The sequence below is a fragment of the Melanotaenia boesemani genome, chromosome 22 (genome assembly GCF_017639745.1).
Source record: "Melanotaenia boesemani isolate fMelBoe1 chromosome 22, fMelBoe1.pri, whole genome shotgun sequence".
NCBI classification, from domain to species: Eukaryota; Metazoa; Chordata; class Actinopteri; order Atheriniformes; family Melanotaeniidae; genus Melanotaenia; species Melanotaenia boesemani.
The window spans coordinates 15,117,167-15,141,324 of NC_055703.1; the positions used below are offsets into that span (position 1 = coordinate 15,117,167).

A 24,158-nucleotide genomic window follows, 5' to 3' on the forward strand; every position below is an offset into this window, starting at 1 on the left:
TTTTCTTTTTTAAACAATCAGTGGTTTTATTACTATTTTCCAATAAATACAGATTTGATGACTCTTATGATACATTTAATTTCTATACATCGACTCTTATTAAACATCACATAAAGCCATCAAAGCTAGCCATCGCCTCGTTTTCCCAGTCAGAATCGGAGTCGGTGATGTCTTGAGCTTCTGTGGTGTGGATTGGAGAAAAGTCATTGAACCTCCCCCTTGTAGCCCTCAAGTGTGGATATTGCATTTGGCATCCATTATCCTTTGGTGTTGACCTGTGGAAATGACTCTGGGTTGGGATGGGAGGAATCACAACTTTCATCTCCGGTCCAATAGTTTTATTTGGTGGGAAATTGTCATACTCCACCAGGACTCTTGCACCCTGGTTCCCTGTAATGTTGGCTTGAATCTTGGTGTGATGCTCATAGTCACTGGAATAAAGATGGACATTACAACCTGGGGTGGTCACGCTGGGCTTGCATCGCTGCATCTGCTCAGCCGTCAGTCTGGATCCTTGCTTGTCATAGATGCAGGAAGAAGATGTGTGGTCGTAACTGCTGGGCTTGGTTGGAACACTGGTCCTATGAGGGTTGTCAGTACTTTGGTGCACTGCAGGCCTGAAACTATCTTCTAGTACAAAAGCTCCTATTCTGGGCACCTCAGCACTATGGCTGCTTTCATAGGCTGAAAGTAAAAACATTATTTTAAATAGGCTGAGTTAGTATAGGGGAAGGAAAACTGATCAAACTAGAAGGTTTTACTAGTAAATACCTTTCTCAGAACCCAATCCGGTCTGGACTTGGCCAAAGGAGCCACCTGCTGGAGCGTTAGAGACCTTCATAGACGCTGAGGAACCAACTTGACGACGAGACTTGGCCCTTCTGTTCTGAAACCACACCTAAATTTACAAAACCATGGGGTTAAATGAGCCTGTACGTCACATTTTATTGATTAACTTGACACAGCAAATAGTGTTGAACACTCAAAATAATTCCCTTTGTAACTGTATTAACAAACAACGAAAATTATATAAATATATACATATATATAAATATATTTAAACCGTTCAGCTACCTGAATTCTGGACTCTGGCAGTCCAGTTAGAGCCTCCAGTCTCTCTCGTAGGTAGATGTCAGGATATTTAGTGTCGGAGTAAACTTTCTCCAGCACCTCGATTTGTTGCTGTGTGAAATTGGTCCTCTTTCTCCTGTGGGTTAATATCGCCACACATTTGTCCGCTCTCGGAACTGAGTTTGCAGAGTTGAAGAAGTTTGTCACATCTGAGGCTCCATAATCTGACAAGAAAACGTGTGGAGAGATTGATGCGTAAAACCAGCTGCAACACCGCAGAGACTGTTACCACAGGATACGTATTTAGAAATGAATAATAATTAAATAAAAATGAATTGATCCCAGCTCCGCCAGCCACCTACCTGAATTCACCATGCTGCTCATCTGTGGGGGCCCTTCGTGATACATCTGGAAGTTATTCAAATCCCCGGCGCGCATATTCCCATGAACTGCAGACATGATCCTCTACTTTTTATCTCCAGCGACTGACTGAGTTTGAGACCTTTGTGGTCGCCGGAGTTAAATCCTCCCGCGATCAAAGGTGATGCTGCGTGGATGTGTGAATGGGGCGGCCATCGCTGTCGACTGGCACTGCAGCGGCCGTGCAGCTACTTCAGACGTCTGCAGGCCCGTGGAGGTGTGAAGCCATCACACCTGGAGCGGTGGTGCGGCCGCAGGTCTGTCTAAAGGGGTTTTAATGGAAGCTGTGGCCTCAATAAACATCGACAGAGAAAACATTTATCCGCTTTGGGATGGATAAAGCAATAATGGACCATGACTTCAAAGACAAGCAGTCGGAAATTGTCTCAACGGAAATTTTTCCGGGCAGTTCAAAGGGTTCAAGTATGTTTCTACAGGACAATTTTTTAAAAAATATACATAATGTATCTTAGAATTAAATGTACATTTATATATTAATAAATTGCTCTAACAACCAAGCACAATTAGACAACATTTTTGTTTGAGATCTTGTAAGAACCGACTAAAAGAAACAATTTACGAGTCAAAATTTAGTGTGAATTAATTTAACCATCTGGGTAAAATATATGAAGACAGTGAACAGAGTGGGAGATCTCTTCCAAGGCATACTTTTCATCACTGATCTATACAGTTTAGAGGAAACTTTGCTTCCTGTCACCTTTCAGCAGCAACAGTCAATCGCAATACACATTAGTACAAAAGTGCCATATCTGTGGGCTCTTTTTAAACGGGTCACTTCCATTTGAGTCAAAAGGGGATCAAGTCAAGAGGTATGGTAGCGCCCAGACAGTCTAATTTGTTTCCACGTGTTTGGATAAGATTTTCAAGTGTTATTATCATTTATTCATTTTATCAAGATTATTTCTATTGCTATTATTTTATAAGAAACTTCTGTATTTAAATATAACATCGCATTTTGTGCTCTACATTCAAACTCCTGTGTTTGTTATGGATTTCTTCAAATTGATTAAAAGTCTGAATTATTCCCAGGTTCTCCATACTCCATATATGATTTGTAGGCTTTGGCTTGTGCAAGTGACTTGAGAAGACTGTATATTTGGGGATATACTTATTGGCATTCAAAATTAAACTTTGAAGATCACAACAGAGATTTGTTTGCAGAGAACTTAGAGCACCAATGTCCTTCTGTGACAATGAACCTGATGGTGGGGATTTATTTGATAGCTGCTGTGTCATTTCACATCAACATTAGTGTTTTGTTGATCTCTGTACTTTGACACTTGCAGCTTTGTTCAGGTAGGATGTGTTTATTGGTTAAGACATTCACAGTTCATAGGCTGCTCTGTCTGAGGGCCCTAATTGGGTATTGCCTTTGAGAACAGAACAGATTGCTATGCAAAAATCAGGGTGTTGAAGTTCCTGCTCTTTAGTGCCGGTCAGTGACAGTTCCTCTGAGAGCTGTGGCTCATGAAATGGACAATATGCTCCTCATGCACTGATCCGGGGAGACAGGTCAGGGGCCATGAATAATACAATATCAGCACTGCAGTTCATGGAGAAATTGTTTGCAATTTTGTCTTAAGCGTTTGTGTTTAGTCATTAATGTTAAGCTTGGCAGCCTTATATAGAAATGGAAAATGTGTGACTGTTTTTTAAAAGACATATTCTAATACACAGCGCACAGCTAGAAAAGTTGTATATCAAACAGTTAAGGTATTTTGGGATTAATATGAGCCACTTCCAGTGAACACCTGCTATTTAATCTACAAATGTGTGTTAAAGACCAAGCATTTATTCCACTGAGAGATGAGTAAATTATCCTCACAACTTTGCACAGACATGTTAAAATGTAAGCTGTCTTTGTGTGTGTGTGTGTGTGTGTGTATTTGAGAGTTATTTCATGGAGCCTCAATCCATGTATGTCCTTTTCTAACAGAACTGTGATCTCAATTGAGTGCACAAATTTAATTTGGTGTGTGCCTTTTTTTTTATTCTATTTTCCTTTTAGACATTAACAGTGTTATTAACACTGCAACAGTATAATGTTTGGGATGGATAAAGTATTATTTGATTAAATTAATTTAGTCATATTATTGCAGATAAACTGGCATCATTAGTGGAAAAGTTGTTGGCCTCACCAATCCAGAATTTATATTTTCTTTTAAAAATATAAAAACAACTAAACACTTCAAGAGTGTAAAATAATTGTAGTCAACATGAACGTAAAAGAAAAACGTTTTTGATTAAACACTGTATCTGTTCTCATTTGTGCCACGTGTGGGTAACACAACTGATTGAAAATGTCCTGTAACAAAATCAAGATACTTGCATGTGTGCATCTTTTGATTTATTGATTGTTTTTATGGTTGAATATTTATATATATTATATATAATATGAAACATTAAATCTCTCTAGTAAAAGAATACTCATATTAATCACAAATTTAGTTACATACATACATACATACATACATACATACATGCATGCATGCATGCATGCATGCATACATACATACATACATACATACATACATACATACATACAACTCAATTTGGACAAATTCCTGTGACCGGTCAATGAAAAAAAGAGATGGCTATGAACACTGGGAACAGATGTGTAAAAAAAAAACCTTAACTATCCAACAGTGGACCAAACTACCAAGACTGATACTAACACAAACCATAAAATAGGATTTTGTATTTTGTGTCAGCAATTATGTAATTTAGAATAGAAATACTTTATTAATCCCTTTTGAGAGTCCTCAGGGAAATTTGGGTAATTTATGTAACTTCCAGATTTTGTTTATCACGACTTTGCATTTTTTGCATTTTGTTTTCATTTGGCATCACTTTGTGATGGTTTAGTGACTGTTTTAGTAGGGCTGTCTCTGTCTCTTTTAAATCATAGGTATTTTCCAGGTATATTCTGGTCACTTCGTAATATTTTCATGGTATTTTCACATTTGTCTTATCCCCCATTTAACTCTTATCAGTTTGTAGCAATTTTGTCTTATTGCATTTATTTTTCATCTCATCTCGAACTTTCCATTTTATCTGCATATCTTTATTTCATCTGCTTTTCATTTAAGTTGTATAGTAAGTAGGCATAAGAATTTTTTTAATTTTATAAAGCACTTTTCAAGAGCAGATGTCACAAAGTGCTTCACAATAATAAAACACACAAACATACAGTGGATACGATTTCTTCTAAGATACACAAAGTATTTTAATGGACCTACGGGGCCCAATGCTTAGTATGTCCGTTCAATAATCTAATCATGGTTAATTAAGATTTAACTATAATGTCTTCTGATGACTTTTTTACAATTCATTTTAAAGTAGATAAACGTCAGATAAACTATAGATATATTAATGCCTTAGTTTTCCAATTATCTGAACTTTTATAACTAGGGTATATTTTCCACATCGATTGAACGTCGTCATTATTTACATCGAGTGAAGAAGAAGAAGGAAACGGAACTTCCTGTAAATCGGAACGGAAGTAGGTACGTGGCTGCTTCAGCTGACAGTCTACATGATGGCGACAGAGGTTCAGAGCGGCGACCTCGACAGCGCTACGTCCAGCCGGCTCGAAGTTTCCATCGATGGCCTCACCCTCAGCCCAGACCCGGAAGGCGAGCAGAGCCAGGTCGAAGAGCCAGAGCCCGTACCCTCGGAACCTGGGACCGATAAGCCGGGTGCCGCTGGGGGCGAAGATGGAGAGACTGCTAAATCTGCGATAGAGGGGAATTGGGGCTTTCCTTTGCAAGAACTGTATGGAATGGCTCTTAGATTTTTCAAAGGTATCTTACATTTGTAATGAGCGAACAGCTTTAAAGCAGAAAAACAGCTAGTTTATGAACCGCGTTTATTATTGTGAGCCCACTTACTCACTGGCTGACGTTAGCAGGTTGCTAGCATTAGCTGCTAGCTGTCACAACCAGGGCTGACCATTGCAGACGCAATATTATATTAGCTTCCTAGCTAATCAGTAGCCGACCATGCTAACGAGCCTCCTAGCTGGCCATTAAACGGTACAACAAGCTCCACTCTCGAGTTGTCCGTTTGTACTTTTATGTGGTTTAAGGACACTTTAATCTGTTTGATTTGCTTGTGTTTTCTCGGTTCTGAATAATTCAGTGGCGAAACCCAAGTCATGCGGCTCCTACTTCAATTAGAGCAGGAAGTTAGACGTGGTGGCTTACAATGATTTGTTTGGGAGCTTTAAACACGCCCTTCAACTGCTGCAGCTGAGTGTAGCCTGCATAGCTGCAAAGAGTTTTCTCTGATAAAGTAAACGAAAGATTCCTGCTTTGCTGGAGGAAATGCTTCTGAGGACAAAACTGGTCCATACTGTAACATCTGTTAAACAAGTTCAATGATGCTTTAAGATATTTTAAATTAGTTAAAGTCGCGTGACTATTACTATTTGTTTTTATAGCCATGGTTATTTTTTCAAATTAACACCACACATTGTTCCAAATCTCATGATTGCTTTGCATTTCTACAAAAATTGAAAACAAGAACTAAATGCTGTTTTTAGTTAAGTTGGCTCACAAAAATAACAGAACTTCATTCATTTTCATAGCTTGACTAATGTGGTTGTGCTTTTTTTTTTTTTTTTTTTTTTTTTTTTTTTTTTTGACGATTCCTTGTGCAAACAAGTTTATACTTGGTTTCCATTCTATGAGGTCATTATCTCATTATTGTGTTTCTTGCCAGTGTGTAAGTCAAGGTTTGGCATATTTGTTTAACTCCTTCACCCTGGAGGAGTGTGCTTTTTGTCAGTATGACACTTTGCAAGTAAAATCACAATTTGTGATTGTTACTGATTTTAGGCACAGTGTTCACATAGGTACAATAAAAAGTTGTGTACCCTTTCCTCTGTTGTTTTTGTACACAAAATTATTAGTATTTAGAGACATTTTTTTGTGAGTGTGCATAAAAATACAGAATAGAACAATCAAATGCAACCCCCCCCCCCCCCCCCCCCCCCCCCCCCCCACATTCCTTCTTTCAGAAAAAGATGGCAAAGCCTTCCATCCAACCTATGAGGAGAAGCTTCGCCTGGTGGCTCTGCACAAACAGGTGTTACTAGGCCCTTATAATCCTGATGCTTCACCGGAGGTCGGCTTTTTTGATGTCCTTGGCAATGACCGCAGGTAAACCCAGCAAATAACTTTACTTTCCTGTGTGCATTAGGAGTTTATGCCTTGGATTTTTATTGCTGCTGTTAAGCAAAGAAAAGACATCTCATTCATAAACAATTGATGCAGGGTAAGTGACGGTGTTTGGGTGCATCTTATGTCTATGAACTTTAAAATGAATGAAAACCTATAATAGACATCAGTCTGTTTTATGCCACTGTACTCTAAGTTAATAAAATTTCAGTTCATTTTCAAGTTATGTGTTCAGAATAGTTAATTTGGATTTTAATTAATTATAAATTATTTGTTTTCTCTAACTTTATTTCCATTTGCTATGTGTGCAGGAAAGAGTGGGCCTCCCTGGGTAACATGGAGAAGGAGGAGGCTATGGTGGAATTTGTTAAGCTACTCAACAAGTGCTGTAACCTCTTTGCTCCATATGTAACATCACATAAGATTGAAAGGGAGGAGCAAGAAAGGAAAAGGTAAGGTGCTCTCATTTCTTTCTCCTGAGAGGGATCCCTTTCCTTCAGAGTCTAAATGTAGACTTGGGTTTGCTTTGTTCTATATGTAGCCAGAAAAGCCTAGAAACCCTAGAATCATGTTTATACTGAATATTTGTACATATTTCATATGTCTTCTCTCCGCCATTCATCAGGAAAGAAGAGGAGGAGCGTCTGAGGCAAGAGGAAGAGGAGATGGAGCGACAAAGGCAGGAGGAGGAGAGACGAAGGCTTGAGGAGGAGGAAAGGCTGAGAAGAGAGGAAGAGGAGAGGAGGCAGGCAGAGGAAGAAAGGCTACGGATTGAACAGCAGAAGTATGTGTGTCACTGTGAGATGCTTGTATAATGTGAGTGTTTTCACAATATCAGGTTTAGACTTCAGCATGATGTCTGTCATTTTCATCACTGACATGTACAGGTGATGACAGGATCATTATTTTTTTTCAGACTTTAAGCTCATACAGTATTGTTAAGCACTTCAGGAGAGTCATTGTAAGGCTGAATCCGATCACTATAATTTTTATATTATGCTCACTATTAATGTGGAGGCTTTTTTTTTTAAACTTTAACCAGACAACAGATTATGGCAGCACTGAATGCCCAGACAGCGGTGCAGTTTCAACAGTATGCTGCACAGCAGTACCCCAACAACCCAGAACAACAGCTGGGCCTCATTCGTCAGCTCCAGGAACAGCACTACCAGCAGTACATGCAGCAGCTCTACCAGGTCCAGCTGGCCCAGCAGCAGGTAGGATGTTGGGCTTTAGCAGCATAGATTTTCACAGATTTTGTTACATTTTAGATCTTTATTTAAAAGATATAGTTTACAGAAAGAGATGATTCCTTTATCAGCACACTATAAACAAGCAGCTTTTTTTTTATATACTTAAGTTTATTGTGCCGATGCTTGCACTGTTCTTCTCTTGTCCTAGGCGGCCTTACAGAAGCAGCACCAACAGCAGCAGGCTGATTCAACGGTGCAGGGCACCTTGGAATCTAGCAGCTTTAACAGTGGGGAACCTATCCCGGCCTCTGCAGCAGGGTCACTGTGTGCTGCCTCACCGCTTGCTAGCGAGGAAGCTCCTATAGTCAATGGAGGCCAGTCAGACTCTTACTCAGAGAGCATGGACCGAGAGCCAGAGCCTGAGCCAGCAGAGGAGGTCTCAGAGAATGGCCCTTTATTAGGTTAGTGAGCTGTGTTTTTGTTTCTCGTGGAAACAACAGAACTGCTGAAGTTGATCTTGTGCAGAAAGATTTTTCCTTGGTCAGCTAAGGGCCGCAGGGCAGGAGGGTAGAGCTCTCTTGCAAACAGAGCCTTATACCAAACCTGAAACCTGACTCTTATCTGCTATGTCCTAATCAATGTGACCTTAAGGGCCAGGAGAAGAACTGGAACAAGTGATACATGATAATGTGCTATCCTAAGAGTAATCCAGCCACATGCTTTGCTTACAAAAGTGTAAAAAAAAATCATTAAAGCAACCAACAAGGTCTTTGTTCACATCAGACCTCCTTGACCAAATGATGGCTTTCTCCTTAAAAATATTATGTATGGATGGATTTTTGTTGAGCCTGTTTAGGATTCAGTCTGTAATTATTGGTTGCAAAGAATTTATAAGCAAATGCAATATTTCTTCAGTAATGGGAATCTTGATATTTCAGATGGTAAAAGCATCCATCCATTCTTCCATTTTCTATACCACTTTTGTCCAGTTGAGGGTCCCAGAGAAGCTGGAGTCTGTCCCAGCAATTAGATTGTAAAAGCAGATTTCTACAATAGATTACAAACTGTCTCTTGTTTTCTCATCACAGCAGACTCCCCACCAGTGATAGCTGCTCCTTCCATGTGGACACGGCCACAGATCAAGGATTTCAAAGAGAAGATCCGTCAAGATGCAGACAGTGTGATCACGGTGGGCCGTGGCGAGGTGGTGACAGTGCGTGTTCCCACGCATGAGGAGGGATCTTACCTGTTCTGGGAGTTTGCTACAGACTATTATGACATCGGCTTTGGGGTGTTCTTTGAGTGGACAGACGCTGCCTCTGCTTCAGTCAGTGTGCATGTGTCAGAGTCCAGTGACGAGGATGAGGATGATGAAGGTAAGGATTCCTCTGAAAGATGTGAGTTGGAGCGTACTTTTAGTTTCACCATTGTAAGTTTTATAGATGGTTAATGATTGACCTTATACATACACAACCATGTGGACTGATTTAGGTTAAATAAAGTAGATGAGATCTTATCACATTTAATGTTTTTGGTAATTTGCAAGCTGTGCTTTGGTTTGCACCAAAGGTTTTTTCTCAAATGCAAATATTTTTTTTTATAGTGGGAGTTTAGGTACAAATAAAAATTTATAACCTCAAATTCAACATTAGGGTTTGGTAAATCTGCAGGGGCTGTTATGAAAATGAGATTGGCAAGAAAATATCATGTTTCCTTTTATTTAGTTTTTTTCTCTTTCTCACCAGCATGTTACATTGCTCTTTTGCCCACAGGTGATCCTCCCACTGAAGAGGCGAAAGCAAAGAAGGAGGCAGGGAAGCCCCATGTGGATGAGATTGTGCCGGTATACCGGCGGGACTGTCACGAGGAGGTGTACGCCGGCAGCCACCAATACCCTGGCCGTGGAGTGTACCTGCTCAAGTTTGACAACTCTTATTCGCTCTGGCGTTCCAAGAGTGTTTACTACAGAGTCTACTACACCAGATAAGCCTGAATACAGACATGGTGGGAGCTAAGGGGAGTGTATCTTCGTGTGTGTGTGTGGGTGTATGTGTGTGTAGGTGGAGATGTAAATGAAGGCAGCCTGTACTTGTGCGTATGCGTGTGTGTGTATGTGCATATGTGTGTAGGAAGAAGTGATCTGTTCTGGACAAAAACCACCAGAGGGTGACAAAGAGACACATCTGGAACCCTTAAATGGAGACTGGACTAATATGTATGTCCTGTGTGTGTGTGTGTGTGTGTACGTGTGACTCAAGTTTCACCCTCGCTACATCCTGTCATTGAGCCCTTGGAAGAGGAGTGTGCACTCCTTTTGTAAATTCATCACCTGTCATTGCTGCACTCGTATACACCAAGCTGTAGGACTGTGCTCTTGAATTGGGTTTTTTTTTTTTTTTCCTCCCCCCTGGGCTCCTCTTCCATGACCACCTTGGCCCAGCACAGTCCAGTGTGGCCTTGTGGCTGCTTCTGTCCTGACTGACTCTCACAACCATGAATGGAAACTTGGCAAGTCCAACACTGTGAGCCAACGTTTCCCGATTGGTGGAAATGGTGGTTGTTTATCCTCACATGAACATTGTAATTGTTGGAAGTCTAGTTTTATTGCAAATGTGCTTCATAACACTATGCCTTTTACACAGAGATCTTCTGATCTTTCCTTAATCACACATAATAAACACCAGTGTACGCACACTTAATAATTTTCGTTGCAAAACAGTAGTGTGCTAATCCTTCCATAGCCATCATTTTGAAGATATGAAAGGATTAACAAAAGCAGCAGTCGTCTAATTTCTCCACACAAATAGTCTGTTTCTTACCTCTTATGGTTTGATAATCTGACAGACAGAATGCACCAGGAGTAGGTTTCTTTTCTCAATACTACTGCCACAAATTTGAAGGACAGGCAGGATGCCATTCAACTACATGGGTGTCCATGTGATTAGAGTATGGTTGTGGGGTTTCTGGCTTTGTGAACACAAGCATCTCAATTTGTAGTACAGAAGTTTACAATTGGATTCCTTTAAAATACATCTGCATATGTTTATTTTTATTAGTGTAATTTGCTTTTGTTTCATCAACAGGCAGTTGCTGTTTTACAGCCTGTTACACCATCCCACAGAAAACTTTAAACTGTTTGCCATTTTGCTCGTCAGTTGTCTGAAGAATCATAAAAAGAAGCTCTAATATTGTTCATACTTTTTAGGAGGTTTTCTGTTTATTCTGTTTTAGAGTTTCTGTATCGAGTTCTGCCACACAAGTGAATAAAAATCCACTAACCATCTATGTTTTGCAGGTCATGACACACTGTTACATCTGTGCAACAGAAAATCCATATTGCAGAAATGCTTTGTTCCGTTTTTGTTTCTTGTATGAATCGCCTCATATTGTCAACAATTGTCATCTCGAGTATTATGAATAAACTGAGATGACATAAACCTGTGTCCTAGGTGACATGGTTGTTTGCTAACTTAATTGTGACATGCAAATGTTTGCTTCCTTTTTCAAAGCTTTTGCCACCATAATTCTCTTAATTTCTACATGTGTGTGCTGTATGAACTGAGCTTTACATGAAAGGTTCTTCAGTGTGGAATGTGCTCAGAGGGTGTTAAAGATATTTGGTTTCCCTTTTATCACACTTCCTGCCCCCTCTCTCTCTTGGGTTGGGATATCTTGAGAGTCTGAGTTGCCCCATGAGGCTCTTTCCTGAGTGTCAGTTATTCACTTGGGTTACCTACTCCCAACTCTAATCCAAACAGTGATTTGTGTGGCAAACTGTCACCAACTATGACCTCACAGCGCCATTAAGTTCAACAACATCTCTGTACCCTAATGTTTTTGTTGAGTTTGTTATTGCTCACCAAATAGTTTGAGTTGCTCAAGCCTTGTATGTAAATAATTCTATGAATGAGTTTATGTGTGGGTTTTTAGATGTGGACGAAGGCTATGTTTCTGCAAATCAATGCACTGTATAATAAGGTGAATGAGATTACATTTTACCCAAGATGAAAGTCCCTAATTTGGTGGAAGTATGAAACTGTAAAACTCTATTGACATGAAAGAGAAGCTCATCTTTTTGTATTGTTTGACATTTTTTGTTTTGCAACTCTTATAAATCTTTTTTTTTTTGGGCATATATTTAATCTTGATTAAATTTATCTTCATCTCCAAAACTGTATATGTTTGCTTATTCTTACTTTTGGCTGAGATTTAACTCCAATGTTTTAATCAATTATTTATGTACTAAAAGAATCACTGAAGTGACAAACAAGCTGTTCTTTATTCCACAGCAGACTTGGACTTATTGGGAAAAGCTCAGGTGAATATAATTTAACTAATGATAACTCAGTTCAGGAGTGCAGCTTTTTTTCCAGAGCATTTTTCTTTCCTTTTCCGAAGTGAGAAATTAAGAAGAAGAAAAAAAGGATTAAATACACATTTGAGTTAGGGGAAAAAGTTGGAAATGCAAGGTCACAAAAATGGCCTTTGAACAGCTGAATACAATCATGCTTATTTCTTTGTCAACACTAACTGTGTCATCCTCATGCCGTTTTCCTGTCACAGGACATGTGGGCAACAGGATGATCAACTTTTAACATTTGATTTCTTAGTCACATGTGGTGTCACAACATTCAGTGCACAGTACTCCAACTGATAGTTGTAAGCCTTTTCCTCTTTGTTTTGTTAAATATTGTGTAACTTGTCAAAATGTTGCCACAGATTTAATTCCTGTTTAAGAAGAATGTGAAAACTTCCAGTTAGCTGAGAAATGGGAAAACTACAAGTAAATTCTTGCCTGGGTCACATACTGGTATCATTGAAGTTGCAATGTTCTTTTACTGACACCAGGGGGCGAAACGGATCCACAAATCCTTACGTTGTTTTAAAAAGAAAGAAAAAAAAATCCACAGAATTTGTGACCCATATCTAATCACTCACCTTAAAGCACAGCTGAGTTCAGTAATGGCTCATAATGTACCAGTTAACACCCTTTTCTTTCCCTGTTGTATCAAGTTGAACATTTGTAAAAGATTTACTTTTTCAGCAGTGGGAATGTCAGATGTTGGACTGAGCAGAAGACCTGGACAAACACCTCTTGTACACACACAGTAAAACAGAAGACATAAATCAAAGACAATTGTTCCAAAATGTGTCCTGGGTGCATTTTAAAATTCATGACAAACCAGCCAATCTGTAACCTAGATCACATTAGACCAGGTCCTGATCTAAAGACTATTCAAATCTGGTCTGAGATATGTTACACAGTGTGCAGATTCATTAATACTTAGTGTCTGATTTGTGAAGCCTTTATTCTATTTGTGAAAATACAAAATCGGCTCATTTCATGACTTTTTGCACATTGAGTAATGTATATAAGTCAAGATTCAAAGAGTCTAAAGTGCTAAATTTTTTCACATGACTTTTTCTAATGTGGTCTAGATGCCAAAGATGTCACAAAATGAGTCTAATTAGCATTTTCACAAACAGAATAAAGGTTTCACAAATCAGAACCTTTGTTTTAGTGAATCGACACACTGTGTAGGATATTTCAGTCCAGATTTGAAAAGTCTAAGGACAATGTCTAAGGCTATGTCCACATGACACTGAAGCCGGTTCAGGTGTAAAAACGGTGGCGAAAACCAAAAGTATTGTAGTTTTTTGATCAGGACCTGGTCTAATATGGTCTAGGTTCCCCCCCAAAAAAGTCTGGAATCACCATTTACACATATATCGAGGCAAAGCTAACTTCATCGTTGTATGACAACTTGTGTTATCATACTGTTCACATTTTAATACAATCAGCCCGAGACAGCACCTAACACATGGCAACTGATTGAGACGTTGAATTTTTATGTTGTGGTATACCTACTCTTGTAAGCTTTTCTTTCATTATATACTTTTATGTTAACAAATGATTGCATGATTATAATTAAATGTCATATGATGTAATATCAGTGTAACATAATTTTTTTATATTTGTCATCAATTTCACCCAAAATTGAATGTCCTTCACTTTTTGTGCGGAGTGTATGTAGGTATATATGAGTACATGCAGTAAATATTGTTTCCATTAGTCTCCATTTTGACGCTTAAGACTAATGCTAAGAAAACCTCCAAAAATGACTATATATTAGGTTTCTACGTACTACATTCCGTGTTCAGCTTGTGAAAAAATCCGCTCCATGTTTTGTGGTTCACCGCTGCCTCAGTCGATCTCGAAGAAAAGCAGGTAAAGCCCTCTGTGTAACTGGCTCCCGCTCCAGTTGCTACAGGTGGTTAAAGTATAGTCCGGGTTTTTATTTGCACTTTTCCCCACTTTTCCTGGTGTGTTTTTTTTCTCCGGCCTGCACTGTGTCTGGTTGGATTTGAATAGACTTTGAGAGGCAACGTCTCCGGTGTACAGCAGCACAAAGTCCCATGCTTTGAAAAACAAAAAAATATGGCGGGATTGAAGAAATATGTTACTTCGAAAATAATATCCACCGCACGAATGTAGATTTACTTGGGTTTGTTTTAAAGCGGTGAGGTTTTTCGTTTTTGTCGTGACTAGTTTTCGCTCCTGCTGAAGTTATTGGTATGATTTGAATATGCCCTTTCATCAGAGGACTGTTGAGCCGCGGCGCGTGAGTAGATTGTCGGCGAGGGATGGCTGGAAACCGAAGGAAGAAGCCGGCAGGCGCAAACTGCGAAAGCTTGTTTTATTCTCCTCTTTGGATGAGGTCAGCTGTCATACATTTACAAGCATAATTCACCAACTTTCGGACCTTTCTCGACATGCCAGCGACATCTTCCTGGGCATTGAGATGGAAGCAGGGATGGTGTTCAGAAGATCCTGCAGGATTCAGGGGCGCCTGCACATTCTGCAGAACCAAATCTGCAAGTTAGATCCCAAGAAAGTCAAAATCCGTAAGTTTCCTAAACTATTTTGAGCCGAATTACCTTACTGTTGTTGTAGAACTAGACACAGTCATACAATTTTTTAGGTCCATATGGATGAATGACATACTCCTTTATGTTTAAATCTTAAATGGTTCAACAGAGAGAAGGGTTAAATCTGCTTCTGAAAAACAAGATTTTTGAGACTTAAAAAAATTAATATGAAGCAGGTGTGATCTTTTTCAGGACTGTGGTTCTCATTTGTGAGAGGTGCATGTCACATCCAAGGTGACTGTCATGTTTTGTCCATTGACATGGTCAGGGGGAGTATCCCCTCAACACATGGCTGTTATATGTTAATAGAGTCATTGTTTCCTGTCAGAAATGATGGATCTCCTCTCAACATATTGGCCATCTGTGTTAGGTCTTCAAAGGAGAATGAGATAACAGAAAGCCTTCTTTTTCACTTCTTATTGCTGCTTTAAGGTTGTAAACAAAGTTTGCCAACAGTTGACTTGATGTTTGTTTGGCTTGCCATTGTACTGCTGCTTCTGGTGGTTTACAGTGGTTATATATTAACTCTTACTGTTGCTTGTACTACTGTGCCTGAGTCAGCAACTTTAAGACTTAAGATGGATGTAATTTTATCTCTGTTGATACAGATCTGTAGTGGAGCCTGTTCAGACAACTGTTTCCTTTTTAACAGGTTGTTTTGTGTTAATGTTTATAAGTGTGGTAGTTATTGGATCATGTTTCCCACTGATTTCCGGCATTGCTACTTTGTTTATCTAATTGGCCTCAGAAGTATGTTGCAAAATAGGATTAAAAAGACCAGCCCAAATTCCTCTGAACATCAGCAAAAGAGGAGGGTTCCAGTTCTGACTCACTGACTTTTGTTTCCTCTTTTTTTTTGTTTTTTAAATTGTCCTTCCTTCATCTGATCTGTCTGTTCACCCTGTTCTGACTGTGACTAACAGAAACTCAAAACTGGTTGCTTGAAAGTGATAAACCGAGCAGACAGATCCCAGACATGACTATATGTGGTATATGATGAGCAATAGGTTGAAGACACACATGGACTGATAGGGTGCCCTCTTCATAACAGCTTTCACACATTAAACCAGTCCTTTGTGTTATCACACACCGCAACTCTGCCTCTTCTAGTATCTCTAGCTGATGAAGCTTTGTTGCGGACCAAAGTTTGTTCCCTTTAAGTCAGTCATTCAGTCACTCAATGCAAGCTAGCAGCTGAAGGCAAGGTGTGAGAAAGAGGACAGGAATGCAGTGTGTTATGTAGTGATCTGCAGTTGCCAGCTCACACATGGCCCCAAGCAAAATGTTGGCTGTACAGAAGCACTGACTTTAAATGAACCTATCAGCTTGATTAAGTGTTTCCACACGTAAAAACACCTGACTTCTGAAGTGCCTTCTAGCATTTCTCCAGGAAGGGAGTTTTTTATTTGTTTGAAAATGTCAAACAGAACAGCTGGTGGGGATGCTTTGAATGAATATTTGAATGAAAGTTACTGTGTAACTGGTCTGACTGCATGAAGAAAAGATATGTTGTAGTATTTTAGAGCTGTTACTGACTTACACAGCAGTACTTATAAGCATTGTGTGTAATGAAGGCTCCAACTTTAAATTCTCAGTAAAACCTAATCTTATGTTGCCCTTTGGGAAGCACAGCTGGGATGAATACGCTGCATTACATAATTTTATCAGCGTATAGTTTACATGTAAATGTTTAACAGCAGCTGGTCACTGTTGTCTCCTACTACTGTGGGTCTACCCTCAGCTCAGAGATGGATCGTGTTACTGGTGAGGGGCAACATAAGGGGCCCTTCTTTTTGCTGGAAGGCTTCCATTGAAAGAGGTGTGTAATGAGTGTGTGTCTTGCTGTATGCCCATCCACTCAAAGTAATCAGGGTAAGTTTGAACAGGAAATAGATGGGCAAATGGGATTTCCTGCTCATGTTTATTTTGTCAGCATTTTTGCTGATGTAGCGGGTATCAGGGCAAAGTTCAGAGGTTATTCCTTAAAGCATCAGCGGGGAACACCTGACACTCGGAGTCAAGAGTTTAAACTAAGTCTACACTGGCTAGCTTGGATTTCTGCTGGGGGCCAACAAGGACCATATCAGCTATGTTTGTGTCAAGAATCTCTTGTGCCACACCCTGGTATTTTCAGTTGTATGAATAATATTAAGAAAACTGGGAGAGCAAATGCTGGAAATGAACTAATGTTCCCAAATATGTTAAAACCCAAAAAGTCAGAAGGATGGTGAGGCCCCGCTTTCACCGGTCTGGATTCATTGCCTCTTGCCCTTCTGCTCCACAGGAGGTGTTCTGTCCTCCCTGAGCTCGCTTTAGGACACCTCCGTTAAAATGTTACCCAACGGTGCTGTGATGAAACACTGCTTATTGACAATTTTGCAGCATTGTAGTTTTGTCATTGCAACCAGGTATTTCCATGTTGTTTCCTATTTTTATTTTTACGTTATAACTAAAATGTATAACTTCTCTTTGGTATTAATAAATTTGTTTTAATTCATTTCATAACACCACCAAGTAAACTGGCCATTCAGTTTAGGATTGTGTCCTTGTTATAGGCTGTGTGATTAAAAGGGGAGTGCAGTGAAAGAGGAAAGAACAATTAGAAGTGGACAAGTTGTATGGTTAAATCTCAGCCTGACTGATGAAATAAGTCTTTTTGTTTTACACTGTGTGAGTGATATTATGCAGCCAAACATTTTACCTACTCTTAACACCTTTTGGTGGCCTATATGCAGTTATTGTGTATTGGGCTTTGAACATTTCAAAGTAACCTAAAGCTCATTACTGTGCCTGAACACCACCTGTGCAGACTTTGATTTGTGAATACACCAGAGGGCATCTCTGCATATGTAAAGAGTGACTTTAACTATGCATTCTGCACTTAAGTCTCTTCTGCCAAATTTAGCCCTGTGTTGAATTGGGAATAGTTATTTTATTACTGAAAATAGGTCAAACCAGTGAAGGTTAATTGGAGTTTGGAGACACTTAGAGCCTCCCTGTCAGACGTCTTGATGCCCACCAGCTGGATCTTGCAAACACACACTTACAAACACTAAGCTAAAACGACATGTTTCCTGCTGACCTGCTCATGTCAGTAGTCCATGATATCTCTCACACTCATACACACTGAGCCCTGAGCATTCCACCCTCTATCCCTCAGATATTTATAGCCATATGTCTTTGCTTGGTCTTTCATCTGCTTCATGCTATCATGTTAAGGGTGTGTTGCTACATTCAAGTGTTTCTCAAAGACCTTTGTGTATGTGTGTGGTGGACACACACTCTTGGCTTGTTAGTTGATGGACATTTGTGACTCAGGCTGGGACTGCACAGCTTGTGAGTGTCAAACACTGCAACTCTGTTATGCAGATAACGATGGTGAAGCTAAACTGCTTGAATATGATCCAAGTTCTGCCTCATTCAAGTCACAGTCATGCCTGGATAAACTAATTACTGTTTATGTTTTTTTCTTGTTGTTGTTTTAAACGTCTTTTGCTGCTTATCACAAAAACATATACACACACATGCACAACAGGGTCTATACCACCTTAATTCACTCTTGTCACGATTCACTCAGGCTGGCTGGGGTCTTCTCATTCATTGATAGAGAGCAGTCATTACGCAGTCAGAATCCACAAGTCAGTTCCCACAGGGTTTGTTCCAGAAAAAGGAGCCTGGCCTGGTTTTAGAGGTCAACCTGCTCCCATGAGGAACAAAAGGGATGGTCAAGAACCAACAGCAAGGAAATGTGAGGAGAAAAATAGGGAAAATTACTTGGACTTGGCTGTAGCATTTGGAGAACTGGAACCACTGAACTGCATCCGACTTGGACTGTGTGTATGAGTTTGTGAGAGTGTGCATAGAGCTGCCCTCTCTCACGGCTTTTAGCCGCCCAGCATTTAGATCCAGTCCTGATCAGAGCACAGAGGGGTTCAGTGTGAACACTGTTGTTTTTAATCTTCAAATTAGTTCTCACACATGTATTTTCCCTGCAGGCTGTCAGTATTGGCATAATATCATTGATGGTAACCATGTACGATGTTCTGACAACAGATGTTACCCCGCGGTGCTGTCATGCAATTTCTCTTTTTAATGAAAATTTGTCAGACACAAATTTGCTGAAAATCAGATGAGACAGTGAGATTAATAAGAGAATGGCTAAATTTAGAGGCCTCTGTGTGTAAGCCTTGATTTGAGGGGCTGTGTTAACTGGATCATTCAACAGTGTATACACATATATTTTATCACCTGTTTCATGTCAGCATTAGATGATTGGGCTCAGCTGTTTCTATGGTTCATGGTTGGTTCATGGCCTTATTTAATGGTTAGATCTCCTTACTGAGTCAGTCCAACTGTATAGAGGTGAGGACAGGCCTGGTTTATTTTTACACTATCCTATCATAACAGTTAATGGAGCAAATAAAAATGTTATAGAGTTCAAGTACCTGGGCATTATATTAGAGCCAATGCTCAGTTTTAAAAAGCACATAAAACACATGAGCCACACTTTGAAATGCAATCTTGATAATTTCAGATCAGAAATTCAATTACACCAGAAAGAGCAAAATATTTTCTGAATGTAATGATTTTGTCCCACTTTCTTTATTGTATCTCATGCTGGTCCTAGCAAATAGCACAATTCTGAAACCACTTTAATCTCTATGTAAAGAAGCCATTAAGATACTGGATAAGAAAATACAAAAATATCACTACTGTCGTATACTTGCTAAACACAAGATTTCAAGTTTTGGTTATGTGATAATGTTTGCAAATGTACACTTGGTGTTTAGAATAATTCATGTCACTGCACCATCATCTCTTAAGTCATTTGTGTGTTTGACCTCTAAACAAACAGCCAGAACAACTAGGTCCCCATGTAGCTGGCAATGCTAATCCCATTACAAAAAACTGCTTTTGGACAAATAACTTTTTCATACAAAGCCTTAATGCAATGGAACAAGCTCCCCACTGAACTGAAGACAAATGGAAATTTTAGAGACTTCTCAAGAGAGACAAAGAAATGGATTTTTAGAAATCAAGCCTGTCAGCACTAATGTCTTTCCATTTGTTTTATTTATACTTTTAAGTGACTTTTTAAAGTCTTTTCTTTTGATTTGTCGTTTTCTTTTTGCAGATGGAAATTAGCAAAAATGCTATAATCTGGTACAGAGCATCTTTACCCTGTGTATAATGTTTTTGTACGTGGTCCCTGACAAATAAACAAGAAATGAACTAATTTACGAATACTGATCGTCATGAGGATATGAGAGTATAACTTCATTGTTAGAAGTAATGATAGGATATGTGCTCCATTATCACTTTATTACTCGAACTTCTTGCTCTCTTAAGAAAACTTCCTAAATAAATGGATTAGAAGTGACTTGAACATTCAGAGAGGTTTTTTTTATTCCGGTCCACACATGTGTAGATGTTTCTATGGTCTCAGAACCAACATGTAGGGCTTACGGGCTGGCAAGTTGGCAAGGGAGTGTGCTGTGGGGTAATCCAGAGTTTAACCATCCAGTGGGGAGATGAGGAAGACCTAATCCCTGATATGGTGACTTCTGCTCAAGAGAAAATGGAGTTGTACTCCACAGTGTTTCCAGATCCAGAATTATTACAAATGGCCAGATGTTCGGGTCTAAATGTGTTTCCTTGAGAGACAAAGAGAAGCTGAAATGCTGGAGCTGAAATATATTATTATTATTATTATTATTATTATCAAGATTATACACTCGTGTTCACAATCAGGACAATTGCACAACTTGTTTATGTGGATTCTTGTGTATACGAGGTTGTACACAGAAGTGAAATGATGCTTTAGCATATTCCATTGTCAGGCACTCCCTTTTTTGCCTGAGCTTTCTCTCTTTCCTTCCTCTGTTGGAGAGTCTCTTCCTCTCTCCCCTCTCTTGCTCCCTGCTCTATATCTTTTCTTTTATTCTTCCTGCGCTTTCATATGGTTTCCAGACCTTTCCTCTCTCATCTGTCTGTTCTTTACACTTTGATGTCAACCCTCATATTGCCACACACAACTCCCTTACTCATCCTTCATCTTTTGATGATCCTGCTTCTTTTATAGTCAGTGCACTGGCTTGCGCTGTACATTTTTTTTGTTTTTTAAAATCTTTTATCCTTTTAAATGCATTTGATATTCATGGGCGGGTACAAAGTAGTCACAATTGTCACAGTTCAAATTGGACTTAGACCCTTTTTATTTTGCTTAATCATTAATTTTTATGTTGTGGGCGATTGGTACTGGAGTTTTTTCTTATCCCTGTTCACTGTAGCCTCAGTTTCTATGTAAAGTTGTAATGGTTTTAAAAATGTATAGCTGTCAGATTAGTGCCATTGTAGAGATAAACATAATCTAAAGGAAAGTTGTTGTTTTTTATGTTGTCTGAAGTTTCTATTGGTCAGAGGGGCTGGCCTTCAGCTGCTTGTAGATAAAATGCGTGTTTGGGTGATGGGTTCCTTATATATGAAACATATGGGTCAGTCGCTTCAATTTATAGAAATGTGTGTGTTCAGCTGACTGTGTTATTTTGAGAAGTTGGGAAATTGTTTAATTTTCAGCATATGCATCTGCCAATCAGGTCTTTACTGTTAGTGGGAGTCTACCAATCAGATACTAGCAGTGCACATGGCTTGCCAGATTCTTATAACTATTTTCTTTTGAACTTAGATACTTGCATCTTTAATTTGATCAATATTTGCTGAATGTATGTCGCGGCTAACTTTTTATGCCACTTCCCCCCTGATCCCACAATACAATGGCAGCTACTGTGTAAAAGCATCCCTTTAATTCAATACACATCTTGGGAAAAACCCAAGTTCATGTTTCAGAACAGGTCATCATGTCCTCAGTGTGAGCTTTGAGAACATGCTGCACTATTTGATATCTTCATGACAAATGCAACTTTGTCAGTAAACCAGTTGTAGCATTTCACAAGCTTTTATAAGGCTAAAAATTTAAATAAACAATAATGTAAATGGCTCCACCTTCACCGTAGGATACACTACATCCTGTGTAATATTATAGTCTGTCAGTGACATGCACAGGAGGCAGGCAGGCAAACACACATCCATACACTACATAATGACATACTGCAGCAGGTGGGAGCTCATCTAACAGGAACATAAAGCCTATTGTTATCATGCATCTGCACTCAAAGCATGGAGACAGTGTACACACTCATCATACAGTCTGACTCCATGATCGCTCCAGGAAAAATAAACAAACATTTTATGCCACATCTCCACATCTGTCACTTGTGCTCCTGCACAAACACACACACACACACACCCTGTAGAAAAACACACACACTTTGTAAGTGGTGCATACTGTCGTATTAGAAAAAAAATCTGTAAACTGCCCTTTTGGGGAGTAAATGACACCAGAAACATCAGCATCAACAGAACAAAGGCCACAACAAGCCAAGACTTTAGTTAGATCTGTTATGTAGATTAAATGCAGTTATTTGGCTGCGAGCTGAACATTTTTAAATGCTGCTTTTTAAAATTGGTCATGGGAATTTCAGATGTTGGGGTGGAGTCTGGGCTATATTTGGATTGGCAGATAAATCATTAGAAACAGCTGCTGGTTCCCTCTTTTCAGGCATAAATTTAGCAATGTAAACATTAGTGACATTGCACAACTTAGGTTTTCTTCAGCTGAATAAACAAGATGAATAACAAGAGAGTCATTAGGGTCATTTTTTGGTTCATGCAGACATATCTTTTAATAACTGGGCACATTGTTGGGTTAGTGAATTCCAGTGTGTCTTGAGCATCTTACTGCACTGCCAACTGATCTGATTCACTGCTTGTATGCATTGTTGGTAGTTATAGATGGATATAATACATTTCTAAAATGTTCAGCACTTTAACAAGTAGGTTAATTTAGTCTAAATATAGGTAGAAAACTTTCCATATGTTTTGTAATGGAAAAATCCAAGATTTAAGCCTGTAAGATATCTGTTCCAACTGTCAGCAGCTTGATATGATGGTTGGGTTGTTAGTGTTGAGGTGCGCTCTATTTACGCTTGCTGTTGCAGAGTTTGTAAAGATTAAATTTCAATCAGAGTGGGGAAGTACCACACATAAATTGTCTAAAGCCCACAGTTCTAACATTTATTTTCAAAATCTTTACACTTTTTTTCAGAATGATGTTTACTTCCTATCCTGACCACCACCCTGGCCTCTGTGTGTTTGTTTTAGAGGATGGCAACACAATCTGCTGTCCTCAGTTCCTGCCAATGCCCGAAGGGTTCATTGTCATCATCACATAGCCTACCTCATTCTGTAGAACTTCCATCAATGATTACAGTATTTTTCTTTGGCTGTTATACTTTTGTTTAGCATTTGTAGAAGTCAGCATGGCTCTGTGCCACTTAAACATTTACATCCCAGTTCAACACTATATTTAGAATCATGATTGTGTCCATGAGGCCTGTATTAGTGACAGAACACAGCGAAGCAGATGGAAATATATTGTCTGAACTGGACTTGAGAAAGTTAACTTTGAATAGAATACATAAGGACAGTCTCTGTAAATCCACTTTTTAATATAAAATCATGCAGGTTAGCATTGGCGGAGTAGAAATATAATTTAGGTTCTTTTGTTAGCTTTGAATTTTTATACACAGAACCACAAAAAGATTTAAATGTATTTAATTTATTATCATTTTATTTGAATTCTTTTAGGCCCATATGAAGGGGTGTTTTCATGACTTTTTATATGTATTATTCACAGTGTTTATATTGTGGTTGCTTGTCCAGAGTTTGTGTTTAAAAGTTGAAACACGCTCGGTTCCCTCAAAATGCTTAAAGTGCTGAACATTTCTGACTAATCGAGTTACATCTACATTTTATTTTTGCCTTACTATTTCAGCCATTTCAACTCTAATTTAGTCTTAACCGGAAGAATATTAATAATCAATAATAAAGCAATGAAATATAAATGTGCAGGGATTATGTGGTGAATTCTGACCTGTATTTGTGTCTCATTTGGTAAATGTTATTCTAATTTCTATGTAGCCTCTGATTGTTGTCAAAGCTGAACTCTAGAGGATCTTTGCAAAAATCTGCACTTTGTCTGGTTTACAATTATTTACATCTTGACTCGCCACAACCAAAACAATTTTTATTGGCTCTATTTCAACAAACCACATATTTATCAGCTCTGTGACTTTGTGTGTACTGTGGAGTGACAAAGATGTGTGTGACCTAAAATAAAAGATTGATTATCTACACTTTCTGCACATCCACCCTCTTTCAAATCAAAATGAATGAGTACCGGTTTCCAAACTTTTGACTGGTGCTGTGCATTTTTCAACTTTCA

The 24,158-nt window shown here is 39.0% G+C and overlaps 3 protein-coding genes across 5 annotated transcripts in view; 2 read left to right on the plus strand and 1 right to left on the minus strand.

Annotated features, from left to right (window-relative positions):
- Positions 1–15: 15 nt before the first annotated feature.
- Positions 16–1,706, minus strand: mixl1 (Mix paired-like homeobox). The gene is made up of 4 exons (XM_041976406.1): positions 1,434–1,706; positions 1,075–1,295; positions 772–898; positions 16–684 (listed from the first exon to the last, which is right to left on the minus strand). Exons 1-4 carry the CDS (start codon positions 1,528–1,530, stop codon positions 107–109), a joined length of 1,023 nt encoding a protein of 340 aa, XP_041832340.1. The 5' UTR covers positions 1,531–1,706; the 3' UTR covers positions 16–106.
- A 3,298-nt stretch (positions 1,707–5,004) lies between these two features.
- Positions 5,005–12,072, plus strand: acbd3 (acyl-Coenzyme A binding domain containing 3). Of its 2 annotated transcripts, none has more exons than XM_041976090.1 (8): positions 5,005–5,315; positions 6,533–6,674; positions 7,004–7,144; positions 7,318–7,476; positions 7,735–7,909; positions 8,094–8,346; positions 8,974–9,282; positions 9,658–12,072. In XM_041976090.1, exons 1-8 carry the CDS (start codon positions 5,048–5,050, stop codon positions 9,870–9,872), a joined length of 1,662 nt encoding a protein of 553 aa, XP_041832024.1. In that variant the 5' UTR covers positions 5,005–5,047; the 3' UTR covers positions 9,873–12,072. The 2 variants fall into 2 exon arrangements, with proteins under 2 accessions (XP_041832024.1, XP_041832025.1); XM_041976091.1 differs by having other exon boundaries at positions 5,006–5,315; positions 8,974–9,261.
- Positions 12,073–14,264: 2,192 nt separating this feature from the next.
- The window catches only part of nhsl1b (NHS-like 1b), a 92,762-nt gene continuing 82,868 nt past the window's right edge, over positions 14,265–24,158 (plus strand). For both annotated transcript variants that reach the window (XM_041976766.1, XM_041976768.1), the window contains exon 1: positions 14,265–14,791. In XM_041976766.1, coding sequence (XP_041832700.1) covers positions 14,473–14,791 — 319 coding nt within the window. In that variant the 5' untranslated portion in view covers positions 14,265–14,472. The remainder of the gene's footprint in view (positions 14,792–24,158) is intronic.

Coding starts and splice junctions, on each gene's coding strand:
- mixl1 (XM_041976406.1), bottom strand. CDS start 1,530: ATGTCTGCAGTTCATGGGAATATGCGCGCCGGGGATTTGAATAACTTC. Junction 899..1,074: donor TGCCAGAGTCCAGAATTCAG/GTAGCTGAACGG, acceptor TTGTAAATTTAG/GTGTGGTTTCAGAACAGAAG. Junction 685..771: donor CGGATTGGGTTCTGAGAAAG/GTATTTACTAGT, acceptor TTTTACTTTCAG/CCTATGAAAGCAGCCATAGT.
- acbd3 (XM_041976090.1), top strand. CDS start 5,048: ATGATGGCGACAGAGGTTCAGAGCGGCGACCTCGACAGCGCTACGTCC. Junction 6,675..7,003: donor GTCCTTGGCAATGACCGCAG/GTAAACCCAGCA, acceptor CTATGTGTGCAG/GAAAGAGTGGGCCTCCCTGG. Junction 9,283..9,657: donor TAAGGATTCCTCTGAAAGAT/GTGAGTTGGAGC, acceptor TTTTGCCCACAG/GTGATCCTCCCACTGAAGAG.